Source organism: Puccinia triticina, chromosome 4A (genome assembly GCF_026914185.1).
Source record: "Puccinia triticina chromosome 4A, complete sequence".
Classification (NCBI taxonomy): Eukaryota; Fungi; Basidiomycota; class Pucciniomycetes; order Pucciniales; family Pucciniaceae; genus Puccinia; species Puccinia triticina.
Window position 1 is genome coordinate 6,434,766 of NC_070561.1, and position 16,306 is coordinate 6,451,071.

The 16,306-nt window shown below is 43.3% G+C and overlaps 1 protein-coding gene across 1 annotated transcript; it reads left to right on the top strand.

Moving 5' to 3' along the window:
* Positions 1-1,115: 1,115 nt before the first annotated feature.
* Positions 1,116-2,382, top strand: PtA15_4A709 (uncharacterized protein; the record flags this gene model as incomplete). Its single annotated transcript, XM_053168620.1, has 4 exons — positions 1,116-1,217; positions 1,332-1,517; positions 1,587-2,168; positions 2,233-2,382. The coding sequence occupies 4 exons, from the start codon at positions 1,116-1,118 to the stop codon at positions 2,380-2,382; spliced, it is 1,020 nt and encodes a 339-aa protein (XP_053019811.1).
* Between the last annotated feature and the right edge of the window lie 13,924 nt (positions 2,383-16,306).

Sequence of the window (16,306 nt, forward strand, 5' to 3'; positions counted from 1 at the left end):
ATGTAATGTCGTGATATCTTTTCAACTGAACATATCACAGCTCAATCACGTGGAAACTTGAAGAAATACGCGCGAGCTGGTGACCATGTAACATCTTATAAGGGAAATCAAATATCACACCCATCATTCACGAACTCAGTGCAAACGCGCGGTGCAGCAAATCACTTCAACAGTTTTATTTCCTTTATATTCAGAAATTAGCTTTCTTTCTGTTGTCTGAGGGCAGACATCTAAGTTGGGGGAGGATGTGGTTAGACTAAACCACTTCCAAACACGTCAAAAATAGGGAAAAATTAATATAATCCAAGTTTATTAAAGCCAGTGAAACATAGAATGAAAGATCAAGGGTTTCCCCTTTACAAAAGCTGAAATCCACAAAAACAATCTGGCAAATTTACAAGACACTCAGACAAAAGAAAAAAAAGAAAACACTCAGCCCGCTAACATCAGCAAGCTGATGCACCCGGGCCCACCGTCCATTCCTGTTTAGCAGGGTTAAAAAAAGGTGGGTGGATGACCCCCAGCGCGCGCAGTAAAGGCATTATGCAAAGGGGGGCCAACAAATATTGCCCCTCAGACTGTGCAAGTGCAACAGCGGAGGGGGATGAGGACAAACCGCACCCTGGAAGTACAGCGGCAGAGGACGCCTGGGGATCTATCTCAACGGACTCAACTGGTGTCTTTATATCATTGCCAGGCGCACCTTGCATCCTTGACAGCTTGAAAACACCCTTGCCCGCTTCCATCTTGAGTTAGGTCGCTACGTTACCGGTTTTCAAGCCAGCCATTCCCTGGGCACCTGTTGCTTGTTGTTATCACCGTGCTCTTGGCATCAGGAAACATTCCTCAAAGCAGGGCCACAATACATATTTATGTCCAACTATTGTTCCCAAAGTAGAATTGATGGATCAAGTTTTGAAGGCGGGCTCTTCAGGAACTGGGAGGGCGAGCAGGAGCAGTGCAATAAAGACAAAATAAACTCTGGATTTCTGAGAAGAATGGAACCGAAGGAACTGGGGTGAACCCCTACCAGAGAGGTCCATTCATATACAATCAATCCACAACAAGCGAAGTGAACAACCTTCTAGGAATGTGGCTTGCCCATCATCCAGGGTATGCACCCCAACCTGATTGCCTTGAGCTGGAACTTCTACAACTTCAGGTCTGTCTGCATGCTCAATTCCCCCTCTGAGGGGGCCAAGGAGGCCGACCCAGGTGTCAGTCTAACCCTCATGGAATTCACCATCTTCCTCAGACTCTATAGCTCAAGATCCCAATCATTCATGTGGCGGCGATAAACAGCTAGGGCTCAGTGGTTGCATACGCGGCAGAGATCCTGCGGAGTTGGTGATACAGCGTTGGATGCCTGTCCGTTCCTGCTTGCCCCCTTCAAATTAATTGTTGTCAATGGCCACCTCATCAACCAGCAGAACTTTGCGCACGCCAAGACTTATGTCCATGCCATTGTCATCCAGAACCACCTCGAGATGACCTCATTTAAGCTACTCACCTTACTTGTCTTTGCCAGCAATCGCGCCGCGCTCTAAGGTCGGCGGCCTCCTGTACTTGACCAACGTTCATGGGAGCGCAGATACCCTCCTGAGCTGAACCACACCCATCTTCATCAACCACCCGGCCTTTCTGGGCTCCACCGGCTCCAAAATTGCCTGCCAGAAGGCCGGTATCGCCAAGCCAAACGTGCCCTTCCTGATCGCCAACAGTCCTATCCAAAGGTCAAGCAGATTTTTTGCTCCAAAACATCCAGTATCCGCCCCCTTACCCTACCACCAAGCACCTTCTCATTTTACCACTGCTACCTGTGGGCTCCAGCCAGCTCAATCTATCCTACCATCTATGGAAGACAATCCAATACTCACCGAGCCCAAAGATTGGGCTTCCAGCACCAAAACGCAGCCATTTCCGCCTCCCTGGCCCATCTTTTTGAACTCAACCTCCTGCCCCCTCTGGGCAACAAAATCACACCCATGCCATTTTTGAAGCCTCCAGAACACAAACTGGAAGGGCCCAAGCTCGCTGATTACAGCGGCTCCCAGCTCATGCTCAATGGTGCACATAACAGGGCCTCCAACCAACTATTGGGCAACATTATTAGACTCTTGAACGGCCCATTAACCCCATCGTCTCACTCAGCTCCCACAGAGAACTTGGTGAGCTCATTGCAGCCCTTGATCTCACCCGGATGCACTGGTCAACCTAACTTGTTGCCATTAGCTTCTCCCTCCCGGGGGATATGAAATGGGTCATCTTAGTCCCCCACACCTCTTGGTGGCCCAGTTCCAGCTTCACACATCCGCCAGCCAGTCAACTCGGAGGATAACCAGCAGTCTGCTTTATGTGTTGCATGCGGTGGACCAAGGATAACCTCATTAGAGGACTTCCCCCTGGTTTAGAAGACTGGGGAAATGCTGTTTTCTATTTCTATTTCCCATTTTCAAAGGGGAGCGAAGGCAGTTTCTATGCCAAAAGATATAAAGTAGAAATAGAAAATAGCCAGCTTTTTAAACTGGCGGGAATCATTGTGGTTGATAATCAGCCTCTATCTCTCTGATATGTCTTGTGATGTGGAATTTTTTCCCACCTTGATTGTCTCTTTGACAAGATGATCACTGCAAACAACAGTCCCTTTTTTTATTCAGTGACTTTGAATACATGTGTGTCACAATGCATATTTCAAATTTGAGAGATACATTGGGCATTATGAGCCATCCGCCTTGGAATTGGATGAAAAACAAAGTTTGAAAATACATATGAATTGATTAGACCTAAATTGTATTCTTGAGGAAATGCTTCAGCTAGCGCAATCCTATGAAAATTAAAAGATGAACTTCAATGAATCTAATTCAGCTTGATTGAATTCAAATTTTATGTGTTTGTGACTCCACCTGCATCCCTTCAAATAGAAACCTGTGTTCCAAGGGATGAGTTCATATCTGCCAGCGGGAGGAATTCTGGATGGATGGAGCTGGATCCTGAGAGTGCAGCGGCGAAGCCGCCTTGGTCTCTAGTAGTATGCTATAAAGTACAAAAAAAACCCTTCTAGTACAAATTAAAACACAAACTACAGATCACATAGAAATGTTAGTTAAATTATCACCCAGAAAACCAGTAGTAGACTATTTAATTACATATTCAAGTTCATGGTAGAATCCTAGTTTCACATACAAATCACACACATTACATAGTACAAATCTACTCTAGGACTGAAGGGGACACTGCTGAAAGATTCCAATATCACATGTTAGAAAATCTACTCTTAGATCATGTTTTCACCCCAAAGAGGAACAAGCCAAGTGATCATAATCCAAAGTAGTATACTATTTCACAAATATCATGTACAGCATCCCAATATAGGTTATTATTTCACAATACAACTGTACAGCATCCCAAAGTAGTATTCTATTTCACACTTGTAAAATCCACTCTCAGACTAGATTATTTACTATATAAGGAGGCCTCTTCTGCCCCTTCTTGTTCCCTTTCTTCCGCATGCCAGCATAAATAGTAATATTAAGAAGTTACTTCCGCTTCCATCACCCATCTAAATAGTAAGATCAAAATAGTAATAATTATAATATAAATTGAAATCATAAATTGAGAACTTGATAACATTAAAATATAACTTGACCATTCCAAAAGTCACTTACGTCGAATTATAACACCTCTCATCCCACGCACAAGATTCCTGGTTCTTAGGGTCTGAAGCAGTCTAAATTAAGAATAATTCATCTGATTCAGCCACACTATAAAATTCTAGTGTACTTTCTCCCAGATTTTAATGCAGGAAGGCAGCCCTTCAAGCACCTTTAGCCTAAACTTACCTAGTTTTTGCTATATTCCCTTCCAAGCTCAGATCACGCCTTGCGTAGAAGTTCCACACCGGTCATTTAGAGGAGGAAACAAATTTCACTGGAACGGTCCCGGTCATTGAAAGGAGTAAGCACACCTATTGATGGGCAGAAATGTCCCGGTCATTGAGAGGAGTAAACACATCTCTTGGCCTCTTGGTGACCGGAGCAGACCCAGTCATCAAGGGGATTAAGTAATCCTCTTGACTCCGGTCATTGAGAAAGTGTTTACTCCTCTCGATGACAGGGATCGTTCCGGTCATCGAGAGGAGTGCTTGCCTCTTGGTGATCGCAGCAGACCCAGACATCAAGGAGATTAAGTAATCCTCTTGATGACCGGGTCTGCTCCGGTCACCGAGAGGAGAAACACTTCCTCAATGACTGGAGCAAACTGTTAAATGAGAGGAGTGATGAACAGTTTGCTCTGGTCATCAAGGGGAGTCTTTACTCCTCTTGATGACCAGAACGGACCCGGTCATCTAGAAATCAAATTGAGAAGATTTCCTTTTTTGTTTTTGGTGGCAAGTACCGCTGGCACCCGGCCAAAGTACCGCTGCTACCCGCCTGTTGGTGCCTGCATTTGGCTAAAATTTGACCTGGTACCCAGGTGTCAACCGGTACCCGGGTCCCACGGGGCCATCTCTAGATAATTAGGGTGTTCAAAGTTGACTTGCATAAAATCATAACACCATAAAATCATAAAATTCTGAGCTGAAAAAAATGTGTACCACCCAACCACTCAAATTAAAGCAACATTTCTAGAATGGTACATATGAAATCATCACTTGAAAGTTTTATGATTTTATGATTTTATGTATTGAAAATTTTATGATTTCAACTTTGAACACCTTAAATGTCTTACCATAACATGTAGCTTATTTTTGATCTGATTAAATCTTTATGGCGGCCTTTTATGTTATTAGAACTCTGAGGAATAGCCTCCTGTATTATAATCTTATTCAACCTATGTCTCTGAGTTATCTTTATTCATTATCAACTTTAAACTTTATTCATTATCAAAAACATGTATATAAAACTTTATTCATACAAGTGATAAATATCATCGGTTCTCCTCATAAACTGAGTTTGACCACGTTGTGCTCCCTCCGACGTGATCTTAGAGTCCATTCAAAAATACCTCCCATCTTCATCACATCCTCAATTCTCTTACGTCTTTGGTTGTAATTCTCACACTTTCACACTAGATTAAGGCTTGTCTCTCCTGTAAGAGCCGCAGAGCCACTGAGCTTCCTTCTATCCAAGATGACCGGCGCAATCGCCATCACATCACCTGTTGTAGCTGCCAAAGACAAACCAACTGCGGGCGCGGTGTTTCCCGGGGCAACCCCGCCAATAGTGCCATTACTTCTCCCCAAGATTTGGCCCTGAGCAGTCACACAGAAGCAGGGATGAGACTGAGGCGCTGACTGAGCCTTGAAATATCTCACACACCAAGCATCACGCTGCGCTTACTTTGAATTGCAGAGAAGTAGAGCCGGTGCCCCCTTATGTTCTGAGGCCTCCAATGTATCCCCTAGGTTGCCTGTTGTTTCTGCTGAGTCAGAAGAAACACCGCCAATGGGCGCGGTATCTGCGCCGGGCAAAGGGGTGGAAGCGACATCTGAGGACGACACAGGCGCCAATACTCCTGCTGATTTTGGGGATCACATAAGTTAAACAAGACATCTGATCTACCATCTCAGCCACCCCCAAATGCCTTAGAACCCATCATGGGTCAATCTTGTCCCAAGGTCAGCAGAGTGTTCTCCTTGAATCTCACCCAGCCCACAAATTGCAACTTGCAAGTTGAAAAACCCACCGCTTGCCATTGGCCCCTGCTGACACCGTTCCCAGTTCCACAAAATCTATCCACATTCAATACTTCACTGCAGCTCTCCCAAATGCAATTGGACCAAGTGGAGGAAGGCTATTTGGGATCCGCGTTTGATGATAACCAATGGATGTTGCATCTCTCACCAAAGGGGTCATATCACCATGGATAGGCTTTCCAAAACTACATCCAGTATCAGCCAAGGATAATGAAAAACTGCTGCCATTGCTGATCTTCTCTTCTCTCCAGTTAACAATCTGAAGACATGCTATACTCAAACTAACCCTTTGAGACAACCCCTTGTTTTTGTTTTAACTGCTTTGTAATCGAATTTTGAAATGTATCCAAATATTAAATGACAAATAAACAGATGGATAAACGGCGCTGGGCATTTGAAAGTGCGGCGGCGTAGCCGCCTTCAACTCTAGTTAATTACATAATTAATCATTCCTCTGTTACAGAGAGTTTAAACCCTTGTAGTGGCCATATTTGCCACGTAACAAGCTTGGTAATTTAAATTACCAGTGTTTACATCAGCACAGTTATAGTGCTCGGGCCCAAAACCCTTATTTTGACGGGTTTTTATCCCCTAAGCTTCATAAACAGAGCTTTCATGGTCCCTGCAGCAGCGCAGCCGCCTTTTCCTCTAGTTGACTAAGAAAAGCAGCAGAGCAGGCACCCTAAAAGTCTAGTAAAACTTAAATCAAATGATTTGGGCCAGGCAGATAAATTTGCATGTAGATTATCTTGAAGCACATGAACATTTGATGAAAACCTTCACCTGTAAAGTTTGGCTATACTGATAGAGCAGGAGAATATGCAACATGGGAGGTGATGTAATTGATAATTATTCTTGCAGCGGAGTAGCTGCATTGAACTCTAGTTAGTAGTAAGAGAAAAAAACTTCAAAGAAAGAAAAAGTTTGGAACTATTATAGAAGGTTTAACATTTTCAAAAGGGCAGGTAAAGATATAAAGAATTTCAAATAATTTTAAGTGATAGTGCACAGATTTCAAAATCACTTTTTATCTTCTTTATTGAGAATCAAGAATGTGAACTGCATGCAACATCTTTAACTCTGACTTGGTTGAAATAGGAAGGAATATTTTCTAAATCTTCTCTTGATGTATCTTTGAGAATCATCAAAATCCTTAAATCCCAATAATTCTAATTTTTCAATACTTTTGGAGAAATCTTGATTTTGTTTATTTTCAATTTCTTTTAATTTCTTGAGTTGAACCAGGTATCTGATATACTGGTCATCTGCTCTTTGCTTTGATTTGACAGGAAATTCTACTGCCTTTTCAGCACAAAGATTCTTTGCATTTTCAAAGTGATTTGAAAAATTGTTCAACTCCTCCACTGTGGCAAAATCCTCCTTTTTGGCATTGAGATCAAAATTTAATTTTTTTGGATCCGTGTATGAATATGTCAGATAGTTTGATCCTGTTATGTCATATATGAATCCATCTAACAAAAGTGATTCTATATCTCTATTAATCTTCTTGGTTGATGCAATAAATTTTTCTTTTTCATGTTTGTTAATCCTTGATGAAAACAAGTTTACAAGATCATACTCAAAGTGGTGGATGGTTGAATTCATACCAATAAATCCTTCAAATGCTCGAAGTTGTTGAAATTTTATTGATTGCTTGAATTCAGCTGAAATGACATCTGGGTATTGTCTTTGAATGATTTTCCCCATGTCATATATCACTTTGAAATGGATAAGTGCTTCATAATTCTGATCTTCTTCAACCTTTGGTATTTCTTCGTAGACATAGGTAATTATACTTTCCAAGAGATTCTTCATTTCAGATGATGAGCTTGCTCTTCCTGGTAATGCTTTTGTAAGAAATTCTTTCCTTATTTCTTCAAAATTTTCAAAATGCAACTGAGATTTTTGGTATGTCAACTGAGCTGTGACAAACTGGAACTCTACTTGATTCCATGCTTCCTCATTGAGATCTGAGGTCAGAAATAAATTTGAATGAATAATTTTGAATGTCTTTTTCCTATGAATTAGCATTTTATAAAATACAACTAACCTTGAAAAATTTCCTTCAGTTTGCTATCCTTTAGGTTACAGTCCTCTGCAATGCTAGATCTGAGATCAAATGTGAGATATGCACTGTGAACATCATATTGAGGGTATTTAGCAATTATGATACTTGAATACAATTGGCCCCGATCTCTCTTTTGGAATTCTGAAAGAGTTTCAGGGGAGACAAGTTGATGGATTTTCAAACCATGAAAGAAACCAATAATTAGGTCACTCCAATGGGCCATCATAGAACTGTCTTGAAGACTCTTGTATTTCAAAGGATCCCATGTGACATCTTCTACAGCCTTGTTGAAAAATGAAAGTGGGCTTTTTATCATCTTTAGAAATACCTTATCCCCAACATGATCAGGCAGTTCAATATTTTTTGCTTTCAGTAGTACCCTTTGGCCTTTTTTGACTTCGCGTATCCTTCTATCTTGAAGATAGTTTGCCAAATCCTTCAAAGCTGTGATTTGCTCATCAAACTGGCCAGGAAATCTATCTTTCAAATTTTTCATATTGGTATAAATTGTTTTCATTTCAATTTGAGGATCTTGGACTTCCAATTTTTCTGTAACAAATAAAGGGTATTCATTAGAAAATTGAAAACTCTGTCATGATATTTCAAATCATCATTGATTTAATTTTTTCCTCAGGTTTGAAGACAGTTTCATAAGTTCAAGAAATTGGTCAACATACCTTCAATTTTTGGCAAGGCTTCTTCTTTTGACATTTTAGGGAAACAAAACAATGAACCACAGGAGATGAGGGAAGACCAACTCCGGCTTGCTGATAACCAGTTTTCATTTCCCCTTTTTATCTCTGATGTTGAACTTGATGAGGAAATAGCTATATCATCATTGGCCACCTCTGATAGAGGAGAATTGACTTTGGAAATAGCACGAGATTCCATGGTTGAGATATAGGGAATATTAATGCCTGTCACCAAGAGGAATACTAAGATGTGAGGTCTTTGCATTACACCACTATCTCTCTGGCCAATAACCCACATGTTGAGATATAAATAAAATGTTGACATGAGGTTTAACACTGATTTTGCAGGTTAATGGTTATATAGCAAGAATACCAAGGTTGGTTTATATTCTACCTATTTGTGTTAATGAGAGATTGGGTTTGGTAAGCAGGTGAAGCCTTTGATATTTAGTTTAATCTATTTGTCTGAACTGAATGAATTTCTATTTTTTCTTATGATAATGGCTGCGAAAAAACACAAGACCAAGAAGCCTGACTATTTATGCACCCTAATTAACAGGAGGCCAAGTAAGGTTATCTGCCCTACAAGACCACTGGATCTGATATCCAAAATATGCCCCACTGGAAAAGGTCTGAAAACTTGTAAAATAAGGATGTATCCAATTCTACAAAAATTGTAACACATTATCTTTCAGGGGGTGGATAAACAATTCCTTGAAACAATGTGTGATTGAGGCCCCAGGAAAAATTCTGAATGAAACTTGAAAAATTTCCTCTTGATTCAGAGGGGCAACACTTTCCTGCTGCCGCTGCAACCCTCAATAAAACATTATTTTACCATTCCCTGCACCAGGAAAAAAATATAATCACTTGATGGCAAGTGAAATGATGCAGCTTTGGTTTCTGCTCCAGAGCTGCTCCAAGTCTGCATCACCAGCCCTTGTAGAGCTTGCAGGACTGCACCAGAGCACTCAATGTGGCACAGTCAGCTCATTTTTCCCAAGAACAGCTGATGCTCATCAAAAGCTGAGCAGTAGGCATTGAATGAGCCTGGACCAAAGCTGAGCATTGGGCGAGCCTGGGCCACAGCTGAGCATTGGCTATTCCAAGTCTGATACAAAGCCAAGTGTCAGTTGGACCAAGAATATTTCATATCTGAGCATCAGCTTAGCCAAAAATGGTTCAAAGCTCAGCATCATCTTGGAAAAGGCTGTTGCAGAGCTGAGGATCAGCTGGGACAATACTGTTCCAAAAATTAACACCACCTGTGCCAAGAATTTTCAAAAGCTGAGCATCAGCTGAGCAAATACAGGTTCAAACCTGAGCATTGGCTGAGCCAAGGCTGTTCCAAGCTGAGAATCAAGTGTTTTAAGGCTATTCAAAAGATGAGTATGACTATCACCTGAGCCAAGACTATTCCACAGCTGAGAATCAGCTGATGTGGACCAATAATACAACAACAGAGAGCGTGGTCCTCAAAAGGAAATCAAAGGACCGTTTTATGAATCAGGGAAGGAAAAAAGTTCCAAAGTATGTTGATTGAATGCACAGATTAACATAGTTGCAAAGAGGGTGACATCAGCGGAAAACCAAGCCAACACTTTGTCAAGAGGAATCCGTTCAGGACACCGGAATAGAGATCAGCTAAGAATAGAGGTCCTGTGAGACCTCAAAACACTTATTGAGCAGATAACAGAGGAATGATAAGCAAGGCACAAATATCTGATTCTGTTAGCTTAACTGCAACAAGAACTTCCCTTCCCGCCGAAGGTCCTTTAGCAACACAAGAATGGATAAGCAGTGGCAACTCTACAGGAGGCCTAGAGTTACGGGGTCTGAGCAGGCTTCAGGCCGCCTGGAGTTACAGGTTGGGCTCAGAACTTAGGGCTTAGTACTCTCACAGAGAGAGAGTGATCCACATCCCAAGGCGGAATGCGGCATCTCTTTCCAATCTTCCCACCTTCCACTCTACCTTCAGCCGCCACGGCGACAGGCAGAAGGAAGAGAGGGAGAAGAGAAGCCAACCTTATCACACAATTGGAGGGCTTGGGGAGTTATAGGTGTAACTCCCAGGTCATCCTAGGCAAGAAGCACCAAACAGAAGGTCTAGTAGCTGAAGAAGCGAACTAAATAGACAAACTGGGGAATAAGATTAATCCCCAGTCCGCCGCAGAGGCAAAAAAAGAGTAGATTGGATACTAGGTTTATGTTGAATGACCAGGTGGTGGTGGGTTGTCAAGGAAGGGAGCAACAAAGGTGTACTGGCAAGGTCCACACTGTGGCTGGATGGATTGATATGCCTCATTGGTACATGTATGCTCAACTGGTGGGGTGCCTTTGCCCAGGAGCCCCCTTTAGCTCAGTGGGGCGGCTGTGGTGCTATGATTTTGTAGCTTCAAAGTGTGTTTAGCACTCAGATAGCGCAAAATAAGCCTTTTTGCGCTGCGCTGCGCTATTTTGTGGAAAAAGCACGGCTTTTTGCGCTGCACTTGCAATTTTTCTCCTAGGGAGTAAGCGCATGTGGGCTACGCCTAGCCTTTGCGCAGCACAAAACCAGCTGCGCTGCCGCTTTCCGCGCCAGGCACGTAGCGCATACCCGCTGCGCTGCGCTAAAACGGGTGATTTTTGAGAACTTGAAACAAGTCCCCAGCTGCAGGGCGCGCCAGCAAGTTGGCTGGAAGCTAAGGCTGTGAACCGAACTGGCGCCCCGGGGTCTAACCCCGGGGCACGGGGTTCAAGACAGCCCTCTGGAAAACCCCAAAGCCCCAGGGCATGGAAGGGCTTTGGAGAGGGGGAGAGGGGGCAATATCAGAGTCTCATTTTTGAGTCTTTTTTTGCATTCTATTGCCCATTTAACTATGTACAAGGTCCCAAGTTGTAATGAAACAGTAGAAAAAAGAATAAGAAACCTAGAATTGTCCACCAAACATTGTCAGGATTTGGGTCGCAAGGCTGTCAGACCTAACCCTACTGAGGACCAAGGTGAGCCGGTGCAACCTCCAGGCGCATGCAATATGCATGTTGCCCTCAGGCGGATGAAGTCGGCTAAAGCTAATTCATCCGCTCCTAAACTTTCAGCCAAGTCAGGAACCAACAAAGCGCCCAAGCGACCCAAACAGGAAAAAACACCTACCAGGTATGTGAGTCCGTTGGGATAGCCTCAGCTAGGACAGATGGAGCTGACTAGAGCATCTTTATGATCTCTCAGCCCACTCGTATCCGACACCCAAGACCAACCAGGTTCCAGCCTCAGTGATAGAATCTCTGACCCCAACAACAAAGGTAAGATTATTGCTGTCAGCCTTAGAGTCAGCACAGCTGACCTAAAGTCTGCCTTTTTCTACTTGTTACATATGAATTACTTGGTATCTTTTTCACCTTAAGAGATATCCTTGTTTTGACTTCATATTCTGTTTCCTCATGCAATTTTAACCCTAGTTACAACTTACCAATTCTTTGTAACTATACTCCTTCCCTGAGTTCTTGAGTTGTGGCACGAATGCGCAGTTGTGACGTGTCAGCGCTACCAGGCACGCCAAACCACATGTACATATGTAATTACATAAGCAAACTGTGAAAATTTTCGAATTCAGGATCCCCCTTGCCTGAGGAGGATACACAGACTTCAGCATGCACCAGAACCACACCCCAGATAACTAAGGATCACCACCAAAGAGAACACCACACTCCCAGTATACCTACCGTCACAGGCGCCTAGGATATTGACAGTAAGTAAACTCCTTCACTGAACCTTGCTTATCCAGAGTGAAACTCTGTTGCTCTTGATTGTTTCTTCATTTCTTCAACTCTTTCAATCATAAAAGATCAAAAGGTTATCTCTGGTTAAGACTTTTAAAACCAGAGCAGAGTAGTAACCCTACTTCTGAATCCCACCAACGTTTCTTTGTTGTGAGTGGAGGCTGTTGCACTCTTTTTGGCCTGGAACAGCTGGCATCCAACTTTTCCAGGTTGAGAATAGCCCATATCAATTCATAAAGAAGTCTAGGCCTGATCTTCTCTTTTCTCTCTCTTTCTCTTCCTCTCTCTCAGTTTTTATTTCTTTATCCCAAGAAATCCAAACTATTTTCCCCCTCTTTTTTTGTGTCCTGCTGTCACATAAGAGACACAGGCTCACAATTGCTGCTGAGCCAGAGTCATAAATGAATACAGACTGACAGTTGTACTTGTGCACAGCGACAGACAACTGCGGTCCCAGATCCCTCTTAGCTCGTATTGGTGAATCTTGAGGTAAAAGACACACGAGCCTAAGTAAGAAGAATCTTTCTTATCAGCGCATCCAACAGAGCGTGATTACTGACAAGATAAATCTTGTTAGCTCTCAGATCCCAAAGGTTTCTTCAGCTACACCGTAGCACTCTAGATTTATTAATCTCATTCTTATTCAGTACCCAGCCGATCTGCTCTTAGGTACACAATTGTTTCCCATTTCTATCTCTGTCTCCAAGATTGTTGGATTGACCTTTCACTTACAAAGAATGATAATTATCTTAGTTGTGTGAAACATAACAGATTTAAAGTCTCAATTGCTAGAACCAACAATCTCAACCGCAACTAGGAGCAGGCCGCAATGGCTGGCAGTCGACAAACCCCTGCGGATTTGAATTCCGCTGCTGCCTCCTCCGCAACTGCCAATACCTCCAACGAAGAACGCGACTTGTTCAAATGTCCTGTTTTCGATGGCAACTGTCAGCCTACGTGATGCCAAGGATATTATCCTTCTAGCTACACGTGGTGCAAAGCAAAATATTAGAGTTGTAAAACTGTAAGACAAAAGTATAAGGGATAATTCTAACGTAAATGTTGGGAATTATGGCGTAAAAATAGGGCAATTTGGGCCGATAAGACGTAATAAAATTGATATAATTGATTACAAGAGGGGCCTGATAAATCAGGGGTGTTTAATCCCTCTAGAATGAAGAACTGGGGCCTGTAAACAGGGGTGTTTCAAATCCCAGAAAGAAATGGCGGAGAATCTCAAGAGAAGGGGCTTAAACTTACTAGTATAAGACCCTAGAGGCACTTGAGGTTCTTCAGGCGTGAGGTTGGGCAGTCGGAGGCGCTCATAGGAGGTAATTTTGAGGGCAGGGTGGCTACTGGACAGCTTCAAGGCGGAAATTAGGGCTAAAAATCACAAAAGTAGGTATTTTACCTGGCAAATCACGGGCTATTAAGGCTCTTGAAGGCGGGTAAAATTCTAATGGTTAATGTAAAGCTGGGGAATCTCCTTTTGGGCGGAAAAAGGGCCCTTTTTATAGCCTAGGCAGGCCTCCAGGGGCGCCCAGGGGACAGGGGGACACTTGTGGGCGCATTCTGAGGCAATTTGTTTGCGCTAGAAGGCGCTGTGGGTCGTGGAACCTTGGGGCTTGGATACAAGGGTTGCCAAGGACCATTTACAGAGGTTCTGCGTGTTTTTACACATGCCTTACACGTCATAGGGGCTGGTTTGAGGGTTCTGTGACGCTCATTTCCGTGGAAATGTGCCACAGAAGGTACTAGAACTAGCTTCTGTGAACTTGTACACGTGCAAGCAGTGCTTTATACATGTTCTGGAGGCGCTTATTAAGTGCTCCAGTTCATTTGACCCCTTCTACATATTTACTACAGTTGTAATTTACATGTAGTGAGGCTTGGGAGAAGCTGGGGCACATTCTAGTGTCTCCTGTGCACGCTGCAAGAGCCCTTTTCAATCTAGAATGTTTTTATATTGAATGATGTGGTAATTAAATCTTGTTTGGTGATTAATTACATGTGTACAAGACATATAACACATGTAATATTGCTATTGGGGCATATTCTGGCCCATTCTTACTTACTGGTAGCCTGAGCGCTTTGGTTGCGGGCTAGCTTATGCATTATGCACATATGTACACCATGCGCGCGGCTTGAGCTCTAGGCAACAGAGCACGCGGGCTTGGGTGCGCCACGCAACAAATAAAGCCATCTTTTAAACTATACACAACACCTCAGTTACGTCACTGAAAATGGGTGTAAACATATGTACTTATGTATATATATGTGTACAAGTGCATCTACGCTGGGTGTGATGCATTTGCGTAAACTGTGAAGTTAGTTTACACAAGGAAGGGATAATAATTAAGGGTACGTGTAAGTGAGGTAACCTAGGTTATTTTACCCGTAGAATAAGAATCTTCTATGATATTTTACTTTTTAATTACATAGAGCTAAGTAGTTAATTATTTATATATGTATTTAATGTTTTTGCGAGTATTACATATGTAAGAGTAATAATGTCTCTTTCATATGTAAAACTACTTTTTATATTTTTATTTGTATATTGTCACGGTGGCTCTGCCATAGTAGCCAGCTGACAGCGACAACTTTCCAATTTGGCAGAGGAAGGTCAAGACCTACCTAGCAGTGAAGAGCCTGATGAAGTGCATCAAGCAGCTGTTACCCGCAAACGCAACCCAGGACCAGAAGCAAGAATACATCCGTGCCGCTGCAATTCTGAGCGGTCATGTCACCGACAATGTCTACAATCACATCATCACCGACGCATTCGCTATTTGGAAAGAGCTCAAGAGTGAATATGCTTCCTCATCGGTCCTTGCCATTTACCACGCTTGGCGCAAATGGGAAGATATTCAATATGATAACGACATAAATCAATACATCACTAGACTTGAAGCTATGCTTGCCAAATTCGCGGCTATGGGTCTAGATGTTCCCGCTACCATACTCAGCTGCACAATAATCGCTCAAATCTCAAGGAAACGGCCCTCCTTAATGGAGACACTCATTAGCAATGCCGAGCTCTTGGCCAACCCAAAACACATCATTGCCAAGCTGAGGGACATAGCCCATCATGATGCAGTCACCGCTACTATGGATCAAGGGCAAAACTCTTTTGGGAGTCAATCCACCGCCTTAGCCACTCAAGCGTCGCAATTCGCGAACAGAGGCAATAACCCACGGAAACGTCGCCCTTATCCGAATGCTTGTTGCGACCATAAGCATAATCCGCCCTCTGGAAATCCGGAGGAAGAGTGTTGGACTTCACATCCTGGCCTGTACAAGAAGGCACGTCAAAACCCTCAGACTGGTCTGATGACGACGGCCGCAGCAGAGCCAAGCTCCTCTGTCAATATTGTTTGGCCGGCATTTGGATGTCTCACTGGGGTAGAGGGCGATAGCGAGCGCTTAAGAATGGTCTTGGTCTCCGGTGCAAGCCACCATATGTTCAACTCCTTTGAGCTGTTTGACACGTCAACTCCCGTTCGAGTCAGCATTGCCACGGGTAACAAATGGGACCAGAAGGAACTTTTCGCCGTGGCGAAAGGCAACGCAACCTTACGCTTCTCCAATGGCGCCACCATTGTGTTGAAGGATGCCTTATATGTCCCGAATCTGACGAGAAGCCTAGTCTCTTTTGCTCAGCTGATGGAGAATCAAGCCGTCATCACGCCGTCGCCGACTGGCTTTGAAGTGAAGATAGACAACCTAAGTGCCCTTGCGGTTGATACCTCGAATTTCATCTTTGAGATTGTTGGTCTTTGGGATCTGCAAGAACAGCCAACAGCAAACCTCACTGAAGCTAATGTCGCTCCTAAGACTAGCGACTTCAAACTCTGGCACCGGCGTATGGGGCATGCAAGCAGAAAGCAAATTGAGACAATGCTCGGCAAAGCCTCACCTTCAGAAGAGACCAAGGCATGCAACGCCTGCATGAAAGGGAAGATCACTCGTCTGCCCTTTAACAGTCACTTGAAGGCAGCGCTTGCGCCTCTGGACACTGTTCATGCGGACCTGGTGGGCCCAATCTCACCTTCAACCAAAAGCGGGGCTCGCTACTTCCTGACTATCGTCAAT